The 24641-nt window shown below is 36.8% G+C and overlaps 1 protein-coding gene across 5 annotated transcripts in view; it reads right to left on the reverse strand.

The window, feature by feature from the left end:
- MAP3K5 (mitogen-activated protein kinase kinase kinase 5) overlaps positions 1–24641 on the reverse strand; it is a 235900-nt gene that overhangs the window by 107527 nt on the left and 103732 nt on the right. For all 5 annotated transcript variants that reach the window (XM_054558204.1, XM_009242284.4, XM_054558203.2 and 2 more), the window contains one exon: positions 4139–4251. In XM_054558204.1, coding sequence (XP_054414179.1) covers positions 4139–4251 — 113 coding nt within the window. The remainder of the gene's footprint in view (positions 1–4138; positions 4252–24641) is intronic.

Genomic DNA, 24641 nt, shown 5'->3' on the forward strand with positions numbered 1-24641 from the left:
AAATAAGCGTTTCAATTTAATACTTTTAGTTCTAATTGATGATCCTTGCCAGAATCAATTATTTCAACATCACTCTCATTATCAGCTTTATCATTACTTTATTAACTATAATAGTGTACTTTTGAAGAATACATTCTCTGGAAGAATAATACATTTACTATGTAGCATACCTCAAGAAGAGCTGTATTTTTTTTTTTTTTTTTTTTTTTGAGCTGGAGTTTCGCTCTTGTCGCCCAGGCTGGAGTGCAGTGGCGCAATCTTGGCTCACTGCAACTTCCTTCTCCCGGGTCCAAGCGATCTTTTGCCTCAGTCTCCCAAGTACCTGGAATTACAGAAGCATGCCACCACACCCAGCTAATTTTGTAATTTTAGTAGAGACAGGGATTCACCATGTTGATCAAGCTGGTCTTGAACTCCTGACCTCAAGTAATCCACCCACCTCGGCCTCCCAAAGTGCTGGAATTACAGGCGTAAGCCACCACGCCAGCCTAAGAAGTGCTATATTTCATCAACGGGATGAACTACAGTATCTCTGAAAAAGGAAGGAAAAGTACTTACTTCTCTCCTTATAACTTCTAATTTTCTGAATACTTGGTCACTTCCATAGGTGACAAAGGGGTTTTTCAGTGGTTGGTGATAGATTTTGTTCTGATTACTTTTCCTTGATTATCTCTATTGACTCATGGATTTTTGTGTACAGTAATATATATTTTATATTCAATATTTTTTAATGCTCACTGAAAATGATATTTAAATAGTGGTTGTCTGAATTCCAAACATAGTGTTCTTTCACTATATCATCATTACTGTTGGAGACTCAAACCTCTAAGTCTGACTCTCACCCATAAAATGTCTCACAATTGGAAAATCCCACAGAAGATGGAAGCATCATCTCGTATTTAGCTAAAGTTTGAATATTATTTTTAAGGCTTGCAAAGGTGAAAATAGGAAGAAGATGTAGGACATGGCTCTGTGTTTTTAAATCCTAGCTCTAAATAGCTTAAGCATCAATGATTCTTCAAAAACTGGAAAAGTAAAACTCAGATCCATGAAGCAATTAGTCATAACCACAAACAAACACACAACTAGAATTAAGAGTCTTTGGGCAACACAGTATGACAGTTAAGAATCATTTCTTACATTTGAGATCTTAAGATAATATATTTAGGGAGCTTCAGATTGAGTGCTCATCTTAATTTTTAATTGTTTACCCTTTATAAATAAATCAAAATTTCAAAAAGCATCTAAAGAAGGGATTTCATAAGTAAAAGTCCGATGATTACAAGAACTCGATAATTCGGAATAATTTCTATGTTTGCAGAGGCCAACAGGAGGAATGGGAGATATAAATTACTGGAAAAGCTGATTGGAGCATTTAAAGAAAGAACGAAACTATGTGTATCTTTAAAATATGCCAAGTATGTTGTCTCAATTTTATTATATACTATCAATTAACATCATTATTATATTAAACTATTAATTTATTTAGCCAACCTGTCTTTCCTTGAAAATCCATTTAATCCTCTTACCATATAAAAATTAACTTTATATCAATCTATGTTGATTAGCATAATTTACAATTGAATAGAATCTAAGTTAGTGAGTTTTAACTATGTTTTCATTATTGAAGGACAATACAATTTAGAATGCATATCACAGTATTTTAGAAGCCTAAAACAGTTCTCATGATAGCTAAAAATTCACTGATAAGCCATATCTTATCAGTGTCTGTATATGTTATGCAATTTCTAAAATTTTAAACTAACTTTGTATGTTTTCAAATGTTTGTTTAACATGTATTACAAGTGAGTTCTTCCTGAAAAAAATTAACATGTTTCTTTTACATATTAATCACATTTCCTCAAACCTCAGAGTTCTGACCATCTTAATAAGTATTTACCTTCAAAATGAAATTTAGAATAAGTACATTTTCAAACCATTGTCATTGCTTTGCCTACATATGCAAATCACTGTCAATTCCTGCAGTAATTTAGAGGCTTCAACAAAACCTCACCTTGAGTTAAGAACAGAACAATAAATACATGACTGTATCAAAATAGAACATATATACTGAAAAAATATATATCTATTGTCTATCAATAAAAACAATGAAAAAAAGCAACAAGGAGCAATAAAAATATTTTTAGAACACTGATATAGGGATTTTGGCTAGTATAGAGTTTTTAATTTAGTCTTAGACACAAAATTTTATTATAATCATAATTTCTGAACAGCACAAATTGCAATGTACCTTCTCTGATTTCATTGAACCAATCAAAAGAGTTATTCCAGGCTGGGCAAGGTGGCTCACACCTGCAATCCTAGCACCTTGGGAGGCCCAGGTGGAAGAATCTCCTGAGCTCAGGAGGTTGAGATTGCAGTGAGCCGTGATCGTGCCAGTGCACTCCAGCCTGGGTGACAGAGTGAGACCCAACCTTAAAAATAAATAAATAAATAAAATAGCAGAAGTTTTTGAAAAAAGCACTAAGAAAGCACAATCTAAACCAGCCTGGGCAACATGGCAAAACCTCATCTTTACAAAAAACACAAAAAAATTATCCGGGTGTGGTGGTATATGCCTGTAGTCTCAGCTACCTGGGAGGCTGAGGTGGGAGGATCACCTAAGTCTCGGGGGTCAAGGCTGCAGTGAGCTGTGATTGTGCCATGGTGCCCTGAGCAGCAGAGGGAGACCCTGTCTCACAAGAAAAAAAAATTATTTCAAACAGACCTTTATGCCTTTAATACCCCTGCTATCCCACAGTAATAAATACCTTATCATTCTTTTAGTCTGGGCATTTAAAAAAATAAACAAATAAATATTCTGACTTATTTAGCTTCAAAGATTCTCCAGAACATTACATAAAGACATAACCTCTTCCAAAATAATGTTGTTTTTTGTTTAAAGTCTAGGATTTATTTCTCTTTAAGAAAAGTAAAAAGAAATTCTCCAGTTAAAGTGGGCCAGGTGTGGTGGCTCACACCTGTAATACCAGTACTTTGGGAGGCTGTGGTAGAACTACTTGAAGCCAGGAGTCAAGACCAGCCTGGGCAACATAGTGTGGCCATGTCTCTTTAAAAAAAATTTTTTTAAATTAGTTGGGTGTGGTGGTGCACGCCTACAGTCCCAGCTTCTTAGGAGGCCAAAGTGGGAGGATCACCTGAGCTTAAGAATTCGAGGCTGCAGTGAGCTATGATCACACCACTACACTCTTGGCTGGGTGACAGAGTGAAACCTGGTCTCTAAAAAAATTTTTTTTTAATTTTGAAGAAAAAATTTCTTCTACAATTCATAGCTTCACTAAGATGAACGTGTTATTTTTTCCCTATGAAAAACAAGGCTGAATATTTCTATGTCTGTAGTAACTCCTAAAAGAGTTGGAAAGGTTCTCTGAAAGGAGGTCGTTAGACACCCAACAGAGCAAAATATGATTCCCATAGACAGGATTCCAGTATCTAGAATCTTTAAAAAATGTCATCAAAGCCAAAACCAAGAAAATCACTTGAAATTTGTTCACTAAGATGCCCTAAGTTCTTTAAATTCCCAGGGAAAGGCAGCAGATGAGATAATGTCTACAGATAAAAGTGACAAAAGCACATTGTGTCGATGGCTATGATTCAAAGATGGTCTGAGGAGCCTAGTTCCTACCAAGACCACCATTTGCTTAACCTGTTGCTCCTGGGGCTTTGGGAGGCTCTTCCCCCAACACCAGTGAAATCATAGGGACAGGCGTGCTTGAGAAACAGATAAAGGAAATAGCAGAGGTTTTTGAAAAAAAGCACCACAAAAGTGCAGTCTAAAATAGGAAATATTTCTGATGTCTCACAAAACAGTAACCTTATTTAGGAGTTGGGGGTTGAATGCAGAACCCATATCCTCAATATTAGTTTGGGCTGGAATATTAACCAGGGGGACTTTTAGAAACAGGTAAGATAAATTAAAAACTGAATTATGTCCTAATATCAGGATTCTGTACAACAGTATGAAACACCAAACAAGGAGATATAATAAGTTTTTTTTTCTCTTTGGGAAGTATGAAAAGACAGAAAGCAAAAGATTTATCTATTCATGATTCTTTTTCTTTGCACCAAGTTGGGTCCAGTTTCTTGATTTCCATGTAAAATATCAAGTTGTAATTACCAACTTTCCGGAGCTCAAAGGAAGATTCAAACTGGTGCCCAGCTGCCAGGAGGAGGACCGCATAATTAATTCCTGACTGTAGTGTTGGCTCAGATTCAAATGCCTTTTTGAACCTATAAAAAACCACAAATGTACAAGTTAACTTTCTCAATCATGAAACCCTGGGTGTGTAATAGCTTCTGTTTGTATAACTCCAATGCCTGAGCAAGTAAAAATATTGCACTGGCCTTCACCCCAGAATCTGCTGTGCTATTAGGACTTAACGCTTCAGAAACTGCTTATCTTTGTCCACAGCTCTGTTGCTTTCCCCCACTTAGCTCACCCTCAACCTACCTAGTAACCCTAGTCTTTAAAAAAATCGTCTCTTCAACCATCTACCAGAAATATGTGAATGTGAAAATTCAGTTACAAGGGCATTTGTTACAAGATGAAAAATTACTCTAAATATCCAATAATATTATACAGTATAATATGGAATAACACATATTCCAAATGTTAGAAAGCTATTTAGTCATTTATGTTGTAGAAGCATGTTAAAAGTCAGAAGAAAACTAGTGTTTCCAAGTAAAATGTAGTCGTCTACTTGGAAGCCATCATTCAGGGTGTGTGTGTGTGTGTCTGTGTGCAATAAACATTTAAAAATGAGAACCCCGCACATATTTTTTAAAGTAGTTTTTAAAAACTCTTAAAAATACACAGAGCACTGAGGAGGTAACATACTGAAATGATCAATTCCATAAGAATGATATAAAAATGAAATAAACTGTCAATTATAGGATGAAATTAGGAAAAGCAGAGATTGTGTCTCTACATACTAATTTTGGCTCAGAGAGTTATAAAAAGACTTTTGTGAATATGCATAAAACCGAGTATCAACCTTTGAAAATACTTCAATATTTAAAAGGACTTCAGTGTTTGAATATTTATTTTCAAGGTAATACTTCCTAGGATACATTTAAGGGTTTCCTCACATGCATCATTAAACAGGCAATGATATTCAATATAATTTCACTTAGGGATATGTAAAATGAGAAAAATGAAATAAATGCCCTAGTGACTAAGAGGAACTGCCTGAGGCCAATGCATGAAAAATGAAACTTTTATTTTTAAAAAAATCATGCTGAAGAAAATATAAGAACTAAATATCTAACAAATGACCATTTGATGATACCAAAAAAAGGTTATGTGGGAAGAAATACATTACAATTCCAAGATAAAAGCATTCTCACCTAAGTCATAACTGTGTAAATAAAAGACAAGAATAGTAAACACAGTGATAGGCACAATAGTGTATATTGTAGGCACAATACGTGTATATTCTTGGCTTTTATATATACTCAAAATTTTCCATCATTTAAAATAAATTAAACATCAAATGAAAACAAAAAATATATTTTTCTGAATATTGAGGACCTTGTCTCTTTTTTAAACGTCTTGCTCTTTAATTAGAGCAAGCATCTCTGAATGGAAGCAAAAATAACTATGAATCTTAACTAGTTGGCTCTGATAGTTATGTACCTATGGAATATGAAAAAAAGGTACCACTGCATCACCATAGGTGATTAAAAAGCATTTTTTAATGTTTCCAGAAGTATACATGTTTCCATTCTAAAATGAAAAAAGTATATACACCTAGACTACAGGTATTCGAAACTATATCAAGGCAAGTCACAACTTACAGCTCTTAGACTAACATAAGTCTCAAAAGTTCTTTGTCTTTGTTCAGAGGCAAGTATAATGTCCCAACAAAAAAGGATTTAGGAGAAGAAAGAAGTAGACACTTCCCTTTCTACCAATTCATATCAAGATACATAATATTTTTCATTAAATACATTATGGCATTTTCCCTGAAACCAAAGAACATGAAATGTCTCTTAAAGATATGAAAAGGAAGATGCAAAAATGAAGACATATCGAAATGAATCAATAAATATTGGCTGAATATCTTCTATGTGCCAAAACCAACCCAAATGAATATTTGGGTTTATATCTGTTTTTCTGTTACCACAAACAATATATATTTTTGTATTTTAAATGAAAATATAAATACCAATAAAATTAATAATTCACATTTTTCTCGAGCTCCCCTCAATCCATGAGACTAAATTGAGTACTGTATTGAGGAAAAAGTCTTAATGTTTTCTGGAGATTAAAAGAGCATGTAGGTATATTACAAAAGAAATAAAATCCTGGCATATATCATTAGTATACCACTGCAGGAAGTGGTAATTCTCCCATACTGTAAAAACAAAGAAGTACAGTATTCTTGGCAGAAATTTGCCAATATCAAAACTATAGAATTTTTGTTTGTTTGTTTCTTTGAGATGGAGTTTCACTGTTGTTGCCTAGGTTGGAGCGCAGTGACATGATCTCGGCTCACTGGAACCTCTGCCTCCAGGGGTCAAGCGATTCTCCTGCCTCAGCCTCCTCAGTAGCTCGGATTACAGGCATGCACCACCATGCTCGGCTAATTTTTTTGTTTTTTTTTTTTTCAGTAGAGACGGGGTTTTGCCATGTGAGTCAGGCTGGTCTCGAACTCCAGACCTCAGGTGATCCGCCCACCTTGGCCTCCCAAAGTGCTGGGATTACAGGTGTGAGCCACTGCACCCGGCCAACTATAGAAATTTTTTAAAACTATGTATACCTCTTAACAAAACAATTATACATTTACAAATTTATACCAAGAAAAAACATTAAACATGTAATCAGAAGTTTCATTACAAGGGCATTTGTTGCAAGATGAAAAATTACCCTAAATTTCCAATAATACTAAAAAGTATAACATGGAATAAAATATTATACAAATGTTGGGAACCTACATAGCCATTTATATTGTGGACAAATATTAAATGTGAGGGGGAAAACTTGTGTTTCCAAGTAAGATGTAGTTGTCTACTTGGGAGCCATTACTCCTGCTTCAGTAACTAGGGGGAAATAAGAATACATACAAAAACACATTTTTGCGGACACTGGAGATCTATGGAAGCAACAAAAAAATCACTGAAATAAACTCCAAAGAGGGAAGTGGCCTTCCAAGATGAGCTGAATTGCTGTTGTCTTTCATGGGGCATTTGCTGATTCTGACCCTGAGATTAGGCTTGGGCTTGGCATGGGCAGAGAAACTCTATTTTAAACTTTATCAAGAAAAAGAGAAACTAGTGGATTTCTTGATAATTGCGTGGTTTGGCATGACAGAATGAAACCTGAAGGAGCCCCAAATGTGTGGCTGTTTTCTTCACGGACATTCGTTGAATTCTGAGTCGTACAGGAGGCTAGGGCGTGGAGTAGAACTGGGATGACAGAGTGAAATCTCCTGAGTGTTTAGGAGAAAAGTCCCACTAGGGAAAGAAGTCTACAACAACCATAGGAAAAAAGTCTTCCCTTTAACAAATTTACCACATTTTGGGCTGGGCGCACTGGCTCCCAGCCCTTTGGGAGGCCAAGGTAGGCGGATCACTTGAGGTCAGTAGTTCAAGACCAGCCTGGCCAACATGGTGAAATCCTATTTCTACTAAAAATATAAAAATTAGCCAGGCATGGTGGTGTGTGCCCATAGTCCCAGCTACTCAGGAGGCTGAGGCAGGAGAATCACTTGAACCCCGGAGGTGGAGGTTGCAGTGAGCGAAGATCACACCACTGCCCTCTTCCCTGGGCAACAGAGAAAGACTCTATCTCAAAAAGAAAAAAAGCAATCTACCAAATTTTGGAGAATAAAGAGCTAAACACAAAACTCACAAGGACAGATATGAAATCTCCGACAGTATTTAAGGGATAAGAAGATAGAAATCTGCCTGCCTATCAATTAAAGTTCAAGAGGGTCACAGCAAAGAAGCAGTGACAAAACAGAAACAGACAAGGTCAATGAAAATGAAAACCCAGACCCAACCTGACTTAACTGCATTTGTTGAAGTAATCAGCTTCTTACCCTATCTGGCTAACAGAGGAAAAGGAGAATCTCTGTGAGTGAAAATAAAATCATCTCCAAGTCTCAATAATTTTTTAATACAAAATGTCTGGGATACGAGATATGCAAAGAGCCAGGAAGTTGTGACCAATAAACAAAAGCAAACACAGACAAGAAAAGCTGACCTACAGATAATTCGGATACTGGGGTTTATAGACAAGGACTTTAAGATAACTATGACAAATATGGTAAAGAATATAGAGAAAAAGATAAAATGGATAAAAGATATAAACAACTTCAAAAGAGAATCAGAATCAAAGAAATCACATAATCTAGCACCAAAACATACAATACCTGAAAACAATAATTCAATGTATGGGCTTACAAGTTAATTCAACAAAGTGGAAAAACAGTTTTGGTGAACTAAAATGCATGTCAATAGAAGGTATCTAAACTGAAGCAGAGATAGAGAAAAAAAAAAAAGAAAGAAAACACACACACATACAACAACAAAGCATAAGAAACAGAGGAGACACAGTTAAACGGTCTAACCTATGTATTACTGTAGCCCCAGAGAGAGAAGAAAAAGAATATGGAGCACAAGAAATATGTGATATATAATGGATAAAAACATTTCAAAACTGATGAAAACATCAACCCACAGATTCAAGAAGCTCAGCAAAACTCAAGCAGGATAAAATAAGATAATTATAGTCTAAATGCCAAAACATGTTACCAAAATCCGAAAACACAGTGGAAAATCTTTTAAAATCAGCCAGAGAAAAAAGATACATTACTTTCAAAGGAGCAATAAAATTGACAGTAGACTTTGCCATACAAACTAGGGAAGCCAGAATACAATGTAGTGACATCTTTAGAGTAATAAAAGAAAAAAAAAGTCTAAAAAAGATATTTTCAGACAAAAACTGGGAACTAGTTGCCAGCAGATCTGAACTATAAAGAAATACTAAAAGTGCTTCAGACTAAAGGAAAGTGATTTCATTTGGAAGCACTGAACTTCAGAAAGAAAGAGCATCAGAAAGAGTAAATACGTGACTAGATCTAAAATATAAAAATTATTTGAAATCTATTGATTATTTAAACTGCTCCAAGTTTCTTTCCTTGTTCAGGAAGCACTGAAATACAAAATGTAAGGTAGACTATAAAAGTCGAGGATGCAGGTTGTAATCTCTAGGGAATACTCAAAGAATAATATGAAAATTATTACTAAAGTGCTAATGTAGGAGAAAATGTAATAGTAAGTTAATAAAAATAAAGCAAGAATGGAGGACTAAAAGAACAAAAAACATGTAAGACAAATAAAAAATAAATAAGACAAATAGTCAATATTATTGATATAGCCCCAACTATCAGTTACCACATTAAATGTAAATGATCTAATCATTAGGAATGATCTAATCATTCCTAATAAGAGATTTTTCAAATTAGACTGTTATTCAAACAATAACAGCAAAAAATGCAATTATATTCATTTTAAAAAGGCACACTGTAAATACAAGTTGAGTAACCCTAATCAAAAAATCTGAAATCTAAAATGCTCCAAAATCCAAAACTTTTTGAGTGCCAACATGATGCTCAAAGGAAATGCTCATTGGAGCATTTCTGATTTCCAATTTTCAGATTAGGGATGCTCAACTGGCAATTATAATGCAAATATTCCCAAATTCAAAAATATTAAAAAATCCAAAACACTTCTGGTCCCAAGCATTTTATATAGAAAAGATACTTAACAAGTATTAGGACACAGGTAGGTTGAAAGTGAAATGATGCATAAAGATGTACTATCCAAATATTAAATAAATGTTATCATTATATATTAATATCAGACAAAATTGACTTTAAGATAAAATTATTATAAGAGAAAAAAGGAATGTTTCATAATGATAAAGAGGTAAATTCAATAGGAAAATATAATAGTCCCAAATGTACCTAATAGCATGGCTTCAAAACATATACAGAAAAAAATGCACAGAACTAAAAAAGCAGATATACAAATCTACAATCATAGGTAGAGATCTTAAAACACTTTCTCAGTGATGATCAAACAGACAAAAATTATCAGTGAGGATATAGATTTGAATAACATTACTAGCCAAGTTAATCTAACTGACTTATCTGGAACACTACACCTAACAACTGTGTACCATATTCTGGGCCGTAAAGTACTTCTCAACAAATTTCAAAGGACTGAAATAATGAAAAATGTGTTCTCTCACCATAATAGAATTAAACCACAGAACAATAAAGAAAGATATATTTGGAAATTGGGCAACTCAGTTCATAACCCAAAGGTCAAAGAAGAAATCATACTGAAAATTAGAAGGTATTTAAACTGACCAATATATATATGTTGTTATATATAACGTAATGAAAGTCTAATAGATAAAATGTCTGGGATGCAGAACAAATTATACCTTTAAATGTAGATATTGGAAAAGGAGCAAGGTTGAAAATCAATGCTCCAAGCTTCCATCTAGTAAACGAACAGCATATCATCTTCAAAGTAGAAGGAAGGGTATAATAAAGACAAGAGCTGAAATCAGTGAAATAAAAAAGCAAACATGCAATAAAGAAAATAGTGTCAAAATGTGGTTCTTTACAAAAATTAATAAAATTGATAAACTCCTAGGCAGACTTCTCATGAAAGAGAGAGAGAAATAAAAATTACTGCTAAGCCCTCATAAACAAAAAGAGGGGCATCCGTACAGATGATATGAGCATTAAAAGCAAAGGACATTTAGAACAACTTTATGCCAATAAATATAACAACATGGGTAAAACGAAAAAATTTCTTAAAATCACATGTAAGCATGACACAAGGAAAAAATGGAGACCCTGAATTGCTCCATATCTGTTAACAGAATTTATAACAATCTGAAATTCTTCTTTTTGTTGTCTATCTGCTCCAAGAGAATGTAAGCTTCAAAGAGCAGGAACCTTATCAGCCTTGCTGACCAATGAATCTCTGGTACTTGAATCATCAGAATACCTGACACACTGCTGCAGGTGATTATGAAATACTTGTGAAATGAAGAAAGAATGCATCCACTTCCTACCAAGAACCAGGCTGAGATAACTGGTAAATATGTCAGTTCATACAAGATACAAATAATCTTTTAACTTCCTTTAGTGATCTAAACTCTGATCTTGATAAAACTATATTACTAGAAACTACATTCTTGGACCACCTTAAGTGAATTGCATATCACTTTCACTGTGTTACATTATTCACTGTGTTACATCTTAATGTTATTGGAGTTCACGACTTCAATAAAAATATTGATAATGTTGTTTATATAGCTTTTATTGATTGTTGTTTATGTAGATTTTATTTACACAGGGTCTGTCATGAGAAATTCCTTTAATTTACTGCTAGGGAGAGTTTAACTTACTCTGAAGAATTGGTATATGATTTTTTTTTCATTCTATTACTAAAAAAGCATATTGGCTTGAAGCTTAGTCATAGCAAGCATGTTGATCCTTATTATTGCCATATTTACATTCTCTAGTTTCTTTGTGTTAACTTTCACCTGTATTTTATCATTTTGTTAATTTTTCTTTTCTTTTTTCTTTTTTTTTTTTTTTTTTGAGACAGAGTCTCGCTCTGTCATCCAGGCTGGAGTTCAGTGGTGCGATCTCAGCTCACTGCAACCTCCGCCTTCTGGGTTCAAGCAATTCTCCTGCCTCAGCCTCCCGAGTAGCTGGGATAACGGGCGCGCGCCACCAAGCCCGGCTAATTTTTGTATTTTTAGTAGAGACAGGGTTTCACTGTGTTGGTCAGGCTGGTCTTGAACTCCTGACCTTGTGATCTGCCCGCCTCAGCTTCCCAAAGTGCTGGGATTACAGGCATGAGCCACTGTGCCCGGTTCAATTTGTTGGTTTTTCTAAGACTCAAACTTGATTTTATAAATGTAGATGTTAAAATAATGATGATATCCTTTTTTTTTTTTTTTTTTTTTTGAGGTGGAGTGTTGCTCTATCGCTCAGGCTGGAGTACAGTGGCACAATCTTGGCTCACCGCAAGCTCCGCCTCCCAGGTTCACGCCATTCTCCTGCCTCAGCCTCCCAAGTAGCTGGGACTACAGGCGCCCACCACCACACCCGGCTAATTTTTTGCATTTTTAATAGAGACAGGGTTTCACCGTGTTAACCAGGATGGTCTCGATCTCTTGACCTCGTGATCTGCCTGCCTCAGCCTCCCAAAGTGCTGGGATTACAGGCGTCAGCCACTGTGCCCGGCGATATCCATTTTAACCGAAGATGCTATCTCAGACATTTTAGGGTAAGAGTGTCACAGTATCAAACAACTTGCAAATCCCAGTGGCTTGCAACTCCTGTTCATGCCACATGTCTGTGTCATGAACTCTGTGTCATGGTTCAGCTCTGCTCCACATTGTCTTCCATCTGGGATCCAGCCTGAAGGAGCAGCCTCCTCATGGAAATGGCCAAGGAAAAAGTACACGTGATACAATCACAAAATTGCTCTCAACGCTTCTGCTTAGAATGCACATCAATCAAGACATACAACCAAGTTTGGTGTCATGGGTGGGAATATTTAATCTTCCTATAAATGAGGACAGTGTATTTCTAACAATAATACAACAGCACAGATAACAGTCTCTATCAAAGAAAGCTGTGATTAACATCAAATGGTAAAAGAATCAATAGTACCTGCCTCTGATTACTGAGCACCTACTAGGTACAAGGCATTCAATGAGACATTTCGGGCATAATACTTCTAATTCTGACAACTCTTTAAAGTAGGGGGAATTCCTTACCAACAAGGAAATCGAAGCACAGGAATATTAAGTTATTGCAGTGTGGAAGTGGTCAAGCAGGAACTCTACCCAGTTCTACTGGATTCCATAAGCCTAGGCCCTTTTCTTTGTATGGCTCTGCCTACCCTTGGGTTTGTACTAACAATTTTTGTAGTTCTTTTTCATTATTTTCTGGGGTTTTTTTATTTTTGTTTTTAATAAAAGGGAGTTGAATTAAACAGGAAAAACAAATATTGCTTTTATATTAAGGATAAAGCTTGTATTGCTTTTATATTAAGGATAAAACTTGTATTCTATATACAACAGAAACAGATGTTGATATATTCTAAGAAAAAAATGGTGTTTTTCACAATATATTTGATCAATCTCATAAAACAAAAGACTAATATTTCAAAAAGACTTACATGGCAATACTGCTGAAATGCACCCATAAAAACACACCAAACAAGAGTTTTATAATGCTGAGAATGTCACAGTTTAGCAAAAGGATACATAAATATGAACAATATGTAAATCTATACATAAAGAAATCTAAACAATGATTAAAAGTGCAAAACTATCTATAAAGATAGAGAAATAAAATGATGAAGCTAAATTGGATAAGACTTTAAGAAGGAAATAAAACTTAGGGAACTATACATTTACATCTTAAGAGAAATTTAGTGGCTATCTTTGAGTAACCATACGAAGTTATTTCCACTCCTGTTGATTTTTTTTTTTATTTTAGCACTAAATATTGTTGAAAGGGGGCAAATAATTTTCATTTTTTTCTTGAGATGGAGTCTCGCTCTGTCATCCAGGCTAGAATGCAATGGCACAATCTCGGCTCACTGTAACCACCGCCTCCCAGGTTCAAGCGATTCTCCTGCCTCAGCCTCCCAAGTAGCTGGGACTACAGCATGTGCCACCACACCCAGGTAATTTTTGTATTTTTAGTAGAGATGGGGTTTCACCATGTTGGCCAGACTGATCTCGAACACCTGACCTCAGGTGATCCACATGCCTTGGCCTCCCAAAGTGCTGGGATTACAGGCATGAGCCACTGCACCCAGCCAAAAGGGGGCAAATAATCTGCACTATTTAATTCATTATTTCACTTAAAAGATGCAAACTCTCTTTTGAGCTTTCAAAGCAATAGGTTTTTGTTCAAGAATTGCCTTATGATTAGTACTGTATTTGTTACCTGATTGCAAACTAGCTTAAAAGCAGTTAAGTCTTTGATATAGAGTGAGTGATGAAGTCTTCACAAAAAAAGACTTTTCACTTTTTGCATCTGCACTGAGACGTTCAACAGAAATAAAAAATAAAGGAAATATTCTTGAACTGATTATTTCTAGCTGGAATATGTACTTTCCAACAAAGAAGACACTGAGCTCCAGTCAAGTTCTTGCTATTTTTCCTTGTTTGTGATATAACAGTTGTGATTCTTTCTATGAGACACAAAGGTAATTAAATTAGAATTTCATGGTGTTTTTTTTTATCTCTAGGGATATTTCTGAAATTAACACTCATAAAATAACTCAGAAACAAAGCAGGACAGCATGTGAAGAGACTAATGCTGAATCATCCTGCTGCTGTGATCTGCTGGTGGGGGTACAACCCTCCAATTCAAACTACTTATTTGTGTACATATCTTGTTATAATAGAAAACTCAGGAACAAAAATGAAAGAACCTCAAGTTCTAACTGTGTTTTTCCAGTCCTTTTACCACGCATATTTTTTTTCCAAAAAAAGAGAATCACCCTATTTTTATGATCTGCTGTTTAATTGATGAAATATCATGATGCATGTTACTATTAAACATTTTTCAAAATCACAATTTTCTTCTGGGTATATACTTAAAATAATTAAAAGTAGAACCTTAAAGAGATATTTATACACCAATGTTTAAAGTAGCATCATTTACAATAGCTAAAAAAGTTGGAAACTATTTAAATGTCCATCAAGAGATGAATGGATAAACAAAATATGGTATATACATATAACACAATTATTATTCAACCTTACAAAGGAAGGAAATTCAGACACATGCTACAACGCAGAGGAAGATTTGAGGGCCTTATGCTTAGCAAAATAAGCTAGCCACACACATACACAAAACCCAAAGCAAATATAATACCACTTACATGAGGTACCTAGAGTAGTCAAATTCCGAGAGATTTATAGAAAGACAGAAAGTAATGGTGGTGCCCAGGGCCAGGGGAAGGAGAGAATGGGAAATTGTTGTTTAACAGATACAGAGTTTTAGTCATGCAAGATGAAAAAATTTTCTGTGGATGGATGGTGATGATAGTTGCATAACAATATGAATGTACTTAATGCCACTGAACTGTACACTTAAAATGGTTAAAAGGGTAAATTTTATGTTATATATATTTTACCACCAAATTTTGAATAAATGATATTCCATCCTTTGGAAATGTGATCCTTTGCTTAACAACTTATCTATTTTTGGATATTTAGATTTCTTCCAATTTTTTTGTTACCATAAAGTTCAGTGTCGTGAACACCATTGCAGATCTTTGTTTCCCTATCTACCATTTCTTTAGGATAGTTTCCCAGTGACAGAACTGGATCAAAGAACATGAATTATTTCAAAGCTCTTGATGCACAATGCCAAACTGCTTTCCAGAAAGGTCTTTACCAATTCACATTCTCAAGAGCAGTGTAGGAGAGTGACTTTTACAGTGTACCCATGCAAAAATAAATTATTCTCATCTCTTCTCATCTTTGCCAATTGATTACAACAAAAAAGAATAGCTCAAATTTGATTACTCTTAAGGATGAATAGTTTTCATATGTACACTTACTCTTGCAATAACTGCCCCAATTCTTTAAACAACAATGCAAACCCATATTCTGAGAAGGCTGGAAAGATGGGAAGAGATACCCTTGGAAGAGCTCTGCAGGGGAGGCAGGGGCGGGGCTGGGGGTGTAGATTTAATCTTGGAGGCTATGAAGAACAGTAAAGATTTAGGAGGAAGGGAGTGACAGCAAATATGGGGAAAATCTAAATATTTCATGCAAGGTGAATAGTCACATTAACCAATTATGATTAATCTATGCCGTCAGATGGAACCACTAAAGCAGAATCTTCAGGAGCAAAGAATTTCACACTGCTAAAAAATTCCCTAAGCAATTCTGGTGTTCTCAGTCAGATTTGCAAACAATTGCTTTGTTTCACTAAGTGAAATCACTCCTATTCTTCCACATTCTCCTTCCTTTTCAGTATAATCCCTGGCAAATATCTAGTCCTCTCACTCATTTCTCTAATAACTAAATTACATAAAGCAAGCCTTAGTTTCTCTCCTTAGGTGCTCCATCTTTGTTAGTCAATTAGGAGACCTTTACAGAGACATAGTAAATACTCTTATTCTGGCCATGTGCAATGGTTCACGCCTGTAATCCCAGCACTCTGGAAGGCTGAGGAAGGAGGATCACTTGAGCCCAGGTGTTCAAGATCAGCCTGGGCAACACAGTGAGACCCCCATCTCTAGAAAAATTTTGAAAAATTAGCTGAGTGGTAGTGCACATCAGTAGTCATGGATACTTCAGAGGCTGAGGCAGGAGGACAGTTTGAACCCAGGAGGTTGAGGCTGCACTGAGCCATGATCACACCACTGCACTACAGCCTAGGTGACAGAGTGAGACCTTGTCTCAAAAAACAAAGGAAAACAAAATGCCTGTAATCCCAGCACTTTGGGAGGCTGAGGTGGGCAGATCACGAGGTCAGGAGATCGAGGCCATCCTGGCTAACACGGTGAAACTCTGTCTCTACTAAAAATACAAACAAAAATTAGCCAGATGTGGTGGCAGGCACCTGTAGTCCCAGCTACTTGGGAGGCTGAGGCAGGAGAATGGCATGAACCTGGGAGGCAGAGCGTGCAGTGAGCCGAGATCACGCCATTGCACTCCAGCCTGGGCAACAGAGCAAGACTCTGTCTTAAAAAAAAAAATTATGAATTCTTAGACCTCAACTTGGTCACGCCATAACACAGCTTCATCCAATCCACCATCTGCAGAATGTGGTATTAAATCAAGGTCAAAGCATGAGACCAATGTTCCAGGGCACTTGTTTACAAAGCAACTATGGACACTGTGTGTTTTACCCAAGTTCCTAGGTCATCCTGGAACTAGCGATCCCTTAGGAATCCTGTACATCTGGTCACCAATGAGCTGGTGTCATGCTGAGTTACTAAAAACTTTTCAGGCCTTGTGTTCTAAAAATAAAAATCATCCAAAATTTGGGGACTCATATAATAGACACAATAAAGGACTAAGCAAAAATAATGTTAATGCAACAACAGTGAGATAAAACTCTGGAGGTGGGGAGAGAGGGGGAAGGAGGGTGGTAAAAATGAAGAGAACACTGAGAAACATAACTCAAAGCCAAGACAAAGGAAACAAGGCTAATCTGGCAAATGGAAAATCGACATTGGTCTTTATTTGTCTGTTGATTAGTTTGTTATATAACTCTTCCAAAGTAGAGCCAACCCCATTAATAATGTAAAAACTAAATCTTTATTAGGCACACATTACTGTTTGAATAGCACTGTCACTGACGTAAAAGAAAACTAGTTGATAAGGCCAGGCTCGCCGTTCTTCCCCAAGTTACTATGGAAAAATGAACATATTAATGCTAAAAACAGACTTAATGCTTTTAATTTCCTGGCTATGGATCTTTTTTGGCATTATAACAAGAAAGACATGATTATGCTAATACAGTACAAGCACCTAATTTCCTTTCAGAGTTCTCAAAATGACTTCATATCTTCCCTTAAGAATGAGAACACCGTTTTCTCCAAAACCAAATGTGATTTCAGGCAAGTACTGCCTATCCTACATGGTGCCACAATAGCCCTGATATATGAAATTCAGACAGGGCCTGTGTAAAAATTATGCAGACTCTATACATTTTCCCTCATTAGCTAAAATGTTTAGCTACATCCAGAAAGAAAAAAAAAGACTTTTAGAAATATTTTAGAACAAGGGAAATTTAATATAGTCAATGTCCATTTTGAACATGGATAAATATATCAAATATGTAAAGAAATACAAAATGGGGGGGCAGAAAAAAATACAAAATTATTCACTAGAGATGTATTAACACCAAGGATATAACACTAAAGGCTTACTAAATTTCAGGACTTTAACATACGTTGTTTCATTTAATCCTCAAAACAAAGCACTCATCCCAAAGAGATTAGTCTAAACCGGTTGTAATGATCCCATACTCTTTGCTAGCGATTTGTGTAGTTTGGGGCTGATGAAATACTAGAAGCATGAAGGCGTAAAGAAAGTCTGGAGTAAGTTTTTACAAGCATGTTTTCTCAGTCCTAAGAGAAAGATACAGGAAAAGATTGCCTCAGTTCCCCTTGACACTAGTGTAGCTAATCTGGATTGATCTTGGAATGGCCATAGCCATCTTGCAATCCTGAGTAGGGCAGCCCAAGGTCAAAGCCACCCATGGCCATAGCAAGAAAAAGAACCTGACTGATGTCTTTCAGCTGCTGGTTCAACCTGCACTTGAGCCAGTCCTACTTCTGAACTTCATGTTTTAGGAGATACACTTTCTTATGATTAAAGCCATTGGAGTAAGGTGTTCTGCTACTTGCAATATGCCAAGAGCATTCTAACTCATCTAAGCAAGTGTTATTTTTTTTAAGTAATAAAACAGAATATTCTAAGGGTAATTTGCCCAAGATCACACTGTTTCCAAGTATTGTGTCAACACTGATCCCTTGTGAGTCTCCCATTAGTTCATACTTCTTCAACAAAACTGAAATCTAGACATTTCTGGAAATGTCTATTCCTGGAAACTTCAGGAAGGAGGGCCTAGGATACAGTAAAAACAACACTGGATCTGAAGAAATAAGATCTGAAATTTTATTAATCACAGGGCAACACGAAATTCACTGGAGTTCTTTGATTTTTAATTTCATCAGTTGCAAAATGGGAAGAAGTGACCAGGTGTGGTGGCTCCCATCTGTAATCGCAGCACTTTGGGAAGCTGGGGCATTAGTATCACTTTGCTCCAGGTATTTGAGACTAGCCTGGGCCACATAGAGAGATCCCATCTCTACAAAAAATAAAAAATGAGCCAGGCATGGCAGCATATGCCTGTGGTCCCAGCTACTTGGGAGGCTGAAGTGGGAGGATCACTTGAGCCCAAGAGTTCAGGGCTGCAGCGAGCTGTGATCTGCACTGGGTGACAGAATGAGACCCTATCTCAATTTTTTTTTTTAAAAAAAAGGAAGAAAAATGTCAGCCTTGCCTACTTCAAAAGGTTCCTATAAGCCTCCCTCATTAGTAACATGCACAGAAATGTTGTGTGAACTCTAAGGGTTAAGGGCTCAATTATTATTAATATTTCTACCTGTGTGAGCAAATACTGCATATAATAAAATTTTCTAAATAAGTCATACTGCATAGGAATTCAGCAAAACCATTTCGTGGTTATTTCTTTTTAGATTTGCTTTAAAAAGAAAATGTGGAGATAATCTGGCAATGAGAACTTCCGCGGTCCTCTAAGGCATGGTGATTTGTCCCTAACACTTCCTTGGATCATCTCCAGGGGTTAAGTTTGCCACTTCAGAAACTTGATGGCTGTTTTTTAGGATGTAAGTCTCAGCTCTTTTGTCACAAATTCTCACCCTTTGAAAGCTGGCTCTCCTCCCAGCTTCTCACCCTCTCTGCTGTCATCTTGCTCCTTCTCCTGCAGCCCAAGTCGTCCTCTAACTAGCATGTGACGGGCACCACTGCTGCCTTTAACTAACTTAAATCTTTATACTGAAAAGCTATGAGAAAAATGCCACAACCTTTTAAATACAAATTGCATTATTTCAGCCATTCTCAAGAGCTGGGATGAACAAAAATAACTAACGAAATGACAATGCAAAACATCAAATGTTAGAGAACTATGTTTTAATGTTTAAATTAGGATGTATTCATTCAAACCATTCACTCTCTGTCTCACATAAGAGTCAAGAATCACAGTTTGTTCCAACAATATACTGTAATTCAGCACACTTAGAAAAATCTAAAGCAGCCAGGCACGGTGGCTCACGCCTGTAATCCCAGCACTTTGGGAGGTGAGGCAGGTGGATCTGGAGCCCAGGAGTTCAGGATCAGCCTGGGCAACATGGGGAAACCTTCTCTCAGCAAAAAAATACAAAAAGTAGCTGGGCATGGTGGCACACACCTGTAGTCCCAGCTACTCAGCAGGCTGAGACAGGAGGATTGCTTGAACCCAGGAGTTCAAGGCTGCAGTGAGCCAAGATTGTACCCCTGCACTTGAGCCTGGATGACAAAGCAAGATCCTGTTCTAAAAAAAAAAAATAATAGTAGTAATCTAACCCATTTTTCCCCTATTTTCTGTTTTCACGTTCTGAACCCACAACTAAAGCTATCGGAAAATAAATCACATTAGAGACTCTCTGTAGCACTAAAACGTTGCCATTTAGTACTTGAATCAGATAATATGCCCAGGGAGAGTAAAACTTCCTCCCTCTACTGTGGGTCAGGAACATTTATTAATATTATTAAAAAGGAGATTTGCAGAAAGAGTTCGATGAGCCATTGTAATCACAACTGCTTGGGTTCTCTTTCCATTGAGTTGGAACTCTTATCCTTAAACTTTCCATGATCAGTGGCTTACTGTTTATTCAAGTCAACAGAAAATGATTCAGTCCATGGAAAGAAGCCCGAGGGACTGACTACCTGCCCTAACACCTCACTCCTTATGCCAGCAACAGCATTTAAGAAATGAAAACCCAGAGGATTATGACTCAAAAGAAAAAAAAAAAAAGGTCAGTTGAAACATCCCTTTGGGACCCATGACTAATGAGGGGCATAATCCTGGGTACATCTGGCCAGATGCCCGACAACCTCAGCAGCCCTCCTCCCTGTGAGCACCTTGACGGGGCAGTTTTCCTTCTCAGCTCCAACAGAAAGGCAGGTCGGGGACAATGCCAACACAAATAAGAGTATGTTTGCACTACAGCGGAAGCTGGACAAAACACTAAGAAATACCAAAATAGCTTTATAAGCAAGGGCATGAAAAGGCATCCATTTTAAGATTGGGGAGTGGGGGATCCCTTTTAGTGTTAAATAGGACAAACAGATATAATGACAATAATGGCAGGTTATGGATGGGTCCTCTACAGTAAAAGTGGCATTCTTACATTACTAAATAAATCAGTAAGTGTCATGTGCAAGATCAACTCCTGAAGACTGTCCCATTAGAAGTCTTTGAGCTCATAAACTAGGTATTGATGGAATGTATCTCAAAATAATAAAAGCTATTTATGACAAACCTACAAGCAATATTACACTGAATGGGCAAAAGCTGGAAGCATTCCCTTTGAAAAGCAGCAGAAGACAAGGATGGCCTCTCTCACCACTCCTATTCAACATAGTATTGGAAGTTACGGCCAGGGCAATCAGGCAAGAAAAAGAAAGAAAGGATATTCAAATAGGAAGAGAGGAAGTCAAATTGTCTCTGTTTGCAGATGACATGATTGTATATTTAGAAAACCCCATCGTCTCAGCCCAAAATCTCGTTAAGCTGATAAGCAACTTCAGCAAAGTCTCAGGATACAAAATCGATGTGCAAAAATCACAAGCATTCCTATACACCAATAATAGACAGAGAGCCAAATCATGAGTGAACTCCCATTCAAAATTGCTTCAAAGAGAATAAAATACCAAGGAATCCAACTTACAAGGGATGTGAAGGACCTCTTCAAGGAGAACTACAAACCACAGCTCAATGAAATAAAAGAGGATACAAACAAATGGAAGAACATTCCATGCTCATGGGTAGGAAGAATCAATATCTTGAAAATGGCCATACTGCCCAAGGTAATTTATAGATTCAATGCCATCCCCATCAAGCTACCAATGACTTTCTTCACAGAATTGGAAAAAACTACTTTAAAGTTCATATGGAACCAAAAAAGAGCCCATATAGCCACGACAATCTTAAACAAAAAGAACAAAGCTGGAGGCATCATGCTACCTGACTTCAAACTATACTACAAGGCTACAGTAACCAAAACATCATGGTACTGGTACCAAAACAGATACATAGACCAATGGAACATAACAGAGGCCTCAGAAATACCACCACACATCTCCAACCATCTGATCTTCAAGAAACCTGACAAAAACAAGTAACGGAGAAAGAATTCCCTATTTAATAAATGGTGTTGGGTAAACTGGCTAGCCATATGCAGAAAGCTGAAACTGGACCCCTTCCTTACACCTTACACAAAAATTAACTCAAGATGGATTAAAGACTTAAATGTAAGACCTAACACCATAAAAACCCTAGAAGAAAACCTAGGCAATACCATGCAGGACATAGGTATGAGCAAAGACTTCATGACTAAAACACCAAAAACAATGGCAACAAAAGCCAAAATAGACAAATGGGATCTAATTAAACTAAAGAGCTTCTGCACAGCAAAAGAAACTACCATCAGAATGAACAGGAAACCTACAGAATGGGAGAAAATTTTTGCTATCTATCCATTTTACAAAGGGCTAATATCCAGAATCTACAAGGAACTTAAACAAATTTACCAGAAAAAAAACAATCCCATCAAAAAGTGGGTGAAAGATATGAACAGACACTTTTCAAAAGAAGACATTTATGCAGCCAACAAACATATGACAAAAAGCTCATTATCACTGGTCATTAGAGAAACGCAAATCAAAACCAAAATGAGATACCATCTCATGCCAGTTAGAATGGTGATCATTAAAAAGTCAAGAAACAACAGATGCTGGAGAAGGTGTGGAGAAATAAGAACGTTTTTACACTGTCAGTGGCCGTGTAAATTAGTTCAACCACTGCGGAAGACAGTGTGGCGATTCCTCAAGGATCTAGAACCAGAAATACCATTTGACCCAGCAATCCCATTATTGGTATATACCCAAAGGATTATAAATCATTCTACTATAAAGACCCATGCACACACATGTTTATTGCAGCACTGTTCATAATAGCAAAGACTTGGACCCAACCCAAATGCCCATCAATGATAGACTGGATAAAGAAAATGTGGCACATATACACCATGGAATAGTATGCAGCCATAAAAAAGGGTGAGTTCATGTCCTTTGCAGGGACATGGATGAAGCTGGAAACCATCATTCTCAGCAAACTAACACAGGAACAGAAAACCAAACACTGCATGTTCTCACTCATAAGTAGGTGTTGAACAATGAGAACACATGGACACAGGGAGGGGAACATCACACACTGAGACCTGTTGGTGGATAGGGGACTAGGGGAGGCATAGCATTAGAAGAAATACCTAATGTAGATGACGGGTTGATGGGTGCAGCAAACCACCATGGCATATATATATACCTATGTAACAAACCTGCACATTCTGGACATGTATCCCAGAACTTAAAGTATAATTTAAAAAAAAAATCTAGAAATCTTTGAGCTCTAACAGCATTTTCTGTTCTTAATAGAAAATAAATGGATAGCTTAAAATGAAATCATAAAAATCCTGACATCTTCAATTTGACCTGAAGACCTTGAACACAAAGCTCTTTTGAGAGGCAGTTAACGTTCCTAGGCTAAATGGGAATTATTAAAATAAAAGAGCCAGAATTTGTAAGTACAGAAAATTGAAACAAAAACAAAACCAGAAAAAACTCTGCTCCTTAACTGAACTTTATGCGACCTTGAAAGCTCTCAGTCTTCTAAATTATTTTGTTTTCAAATGGAAAAACACTTCTATTTTATCCTTGTACACAATGCACTCTAACTTCATAGGAGATGTTTTCTATCTTAATTCATTGACCTTGAAAACCAGGCCTTTTTGGATTACCTATGCATTTCATTGCATACCAAAGCATTTATACTGGGCATAATGCTTCTCAAATATCCGATTCTAAATCTCCTACAACTAAGAATTGTCCTAAAGTGTAAACATCAGGGTAATAAAAGGGCTGCACAATTACACTCCTCTTTTGTAACAGCAGAAAAAATAAAAAACTTGTTTAAGGCCAAGTACAGTGGCTCATGCCTACAATCCCACCATTCTGGGAGGCTGAGGCAGGAGGATCACTTGAGGCCAGGAATTCAAGACCAACCTGGCCAACACAGCAAGACCGCATCTCTGCAAAAAATTTAAAAATTAGCCAAGTGTTATAGCGTGCACCTGTTGTCCCAGCTACTCAGGAGACTGAGGCAGGAGGACTGCCTGAGGCCAGGAGTTTGAGACCGCAGTGAGTTATGATTGTGTCACTGTACTCCAGCCTAGACAACAGAGCAAGACACTATTTCCAAAAAATAAAAGTTTTAAAAATAAATTTGGTTAAGATAAACTGTGAAACTCTTAGCAGTGTAATAAAAATTTATAGTACAAATTTAAAAGTCCAAACCAAAGCTTCCCTAAAGGATCTAGGAAATTACTGTCCCCAAGTGTTTCTCCTTCTCCCCATTACCCTACTTTCAGTTCTTGCTATGGTTTGAATGTTTCTCCCCAAAAGCATGTATTCCAAGCTTAATCCCCAATGCAATAGTGTTAGGAGGTGGAGCCTAATGAAAGGTGAAAGGCCACAAGGGCTCTGACCCCATGAAAGGATTAATGCTGTTATACCAGAAATCGGTTCCGTATACAGGGAGTGGGCTCCTTTTAAAAGAACGTGTTCAGCCCCATTTGCCCACTCTCTCTTTCCCCTTCTGCCATGAGCTGATGTAACAAGAAGGCCCTTGACAGATGCTGGCCCCTTGATCTTGGGCTTCCCAGCCTCCAGGACTATGAGAAGTACATGT

Source organism: Pongo abelii, chromosome 5, assembly GCF_028885655.2.
Source record: "Pongo abelii isolate AG06213 chromosome 5, NHGRI_mPonAbe1-v2.0_pri, whole genome shotgun sequence".
NCBI lineage: Eukaryota > Metazoa > Chordata > Mammalia > Primates > Hominidae > Pongo > Pongo abelii.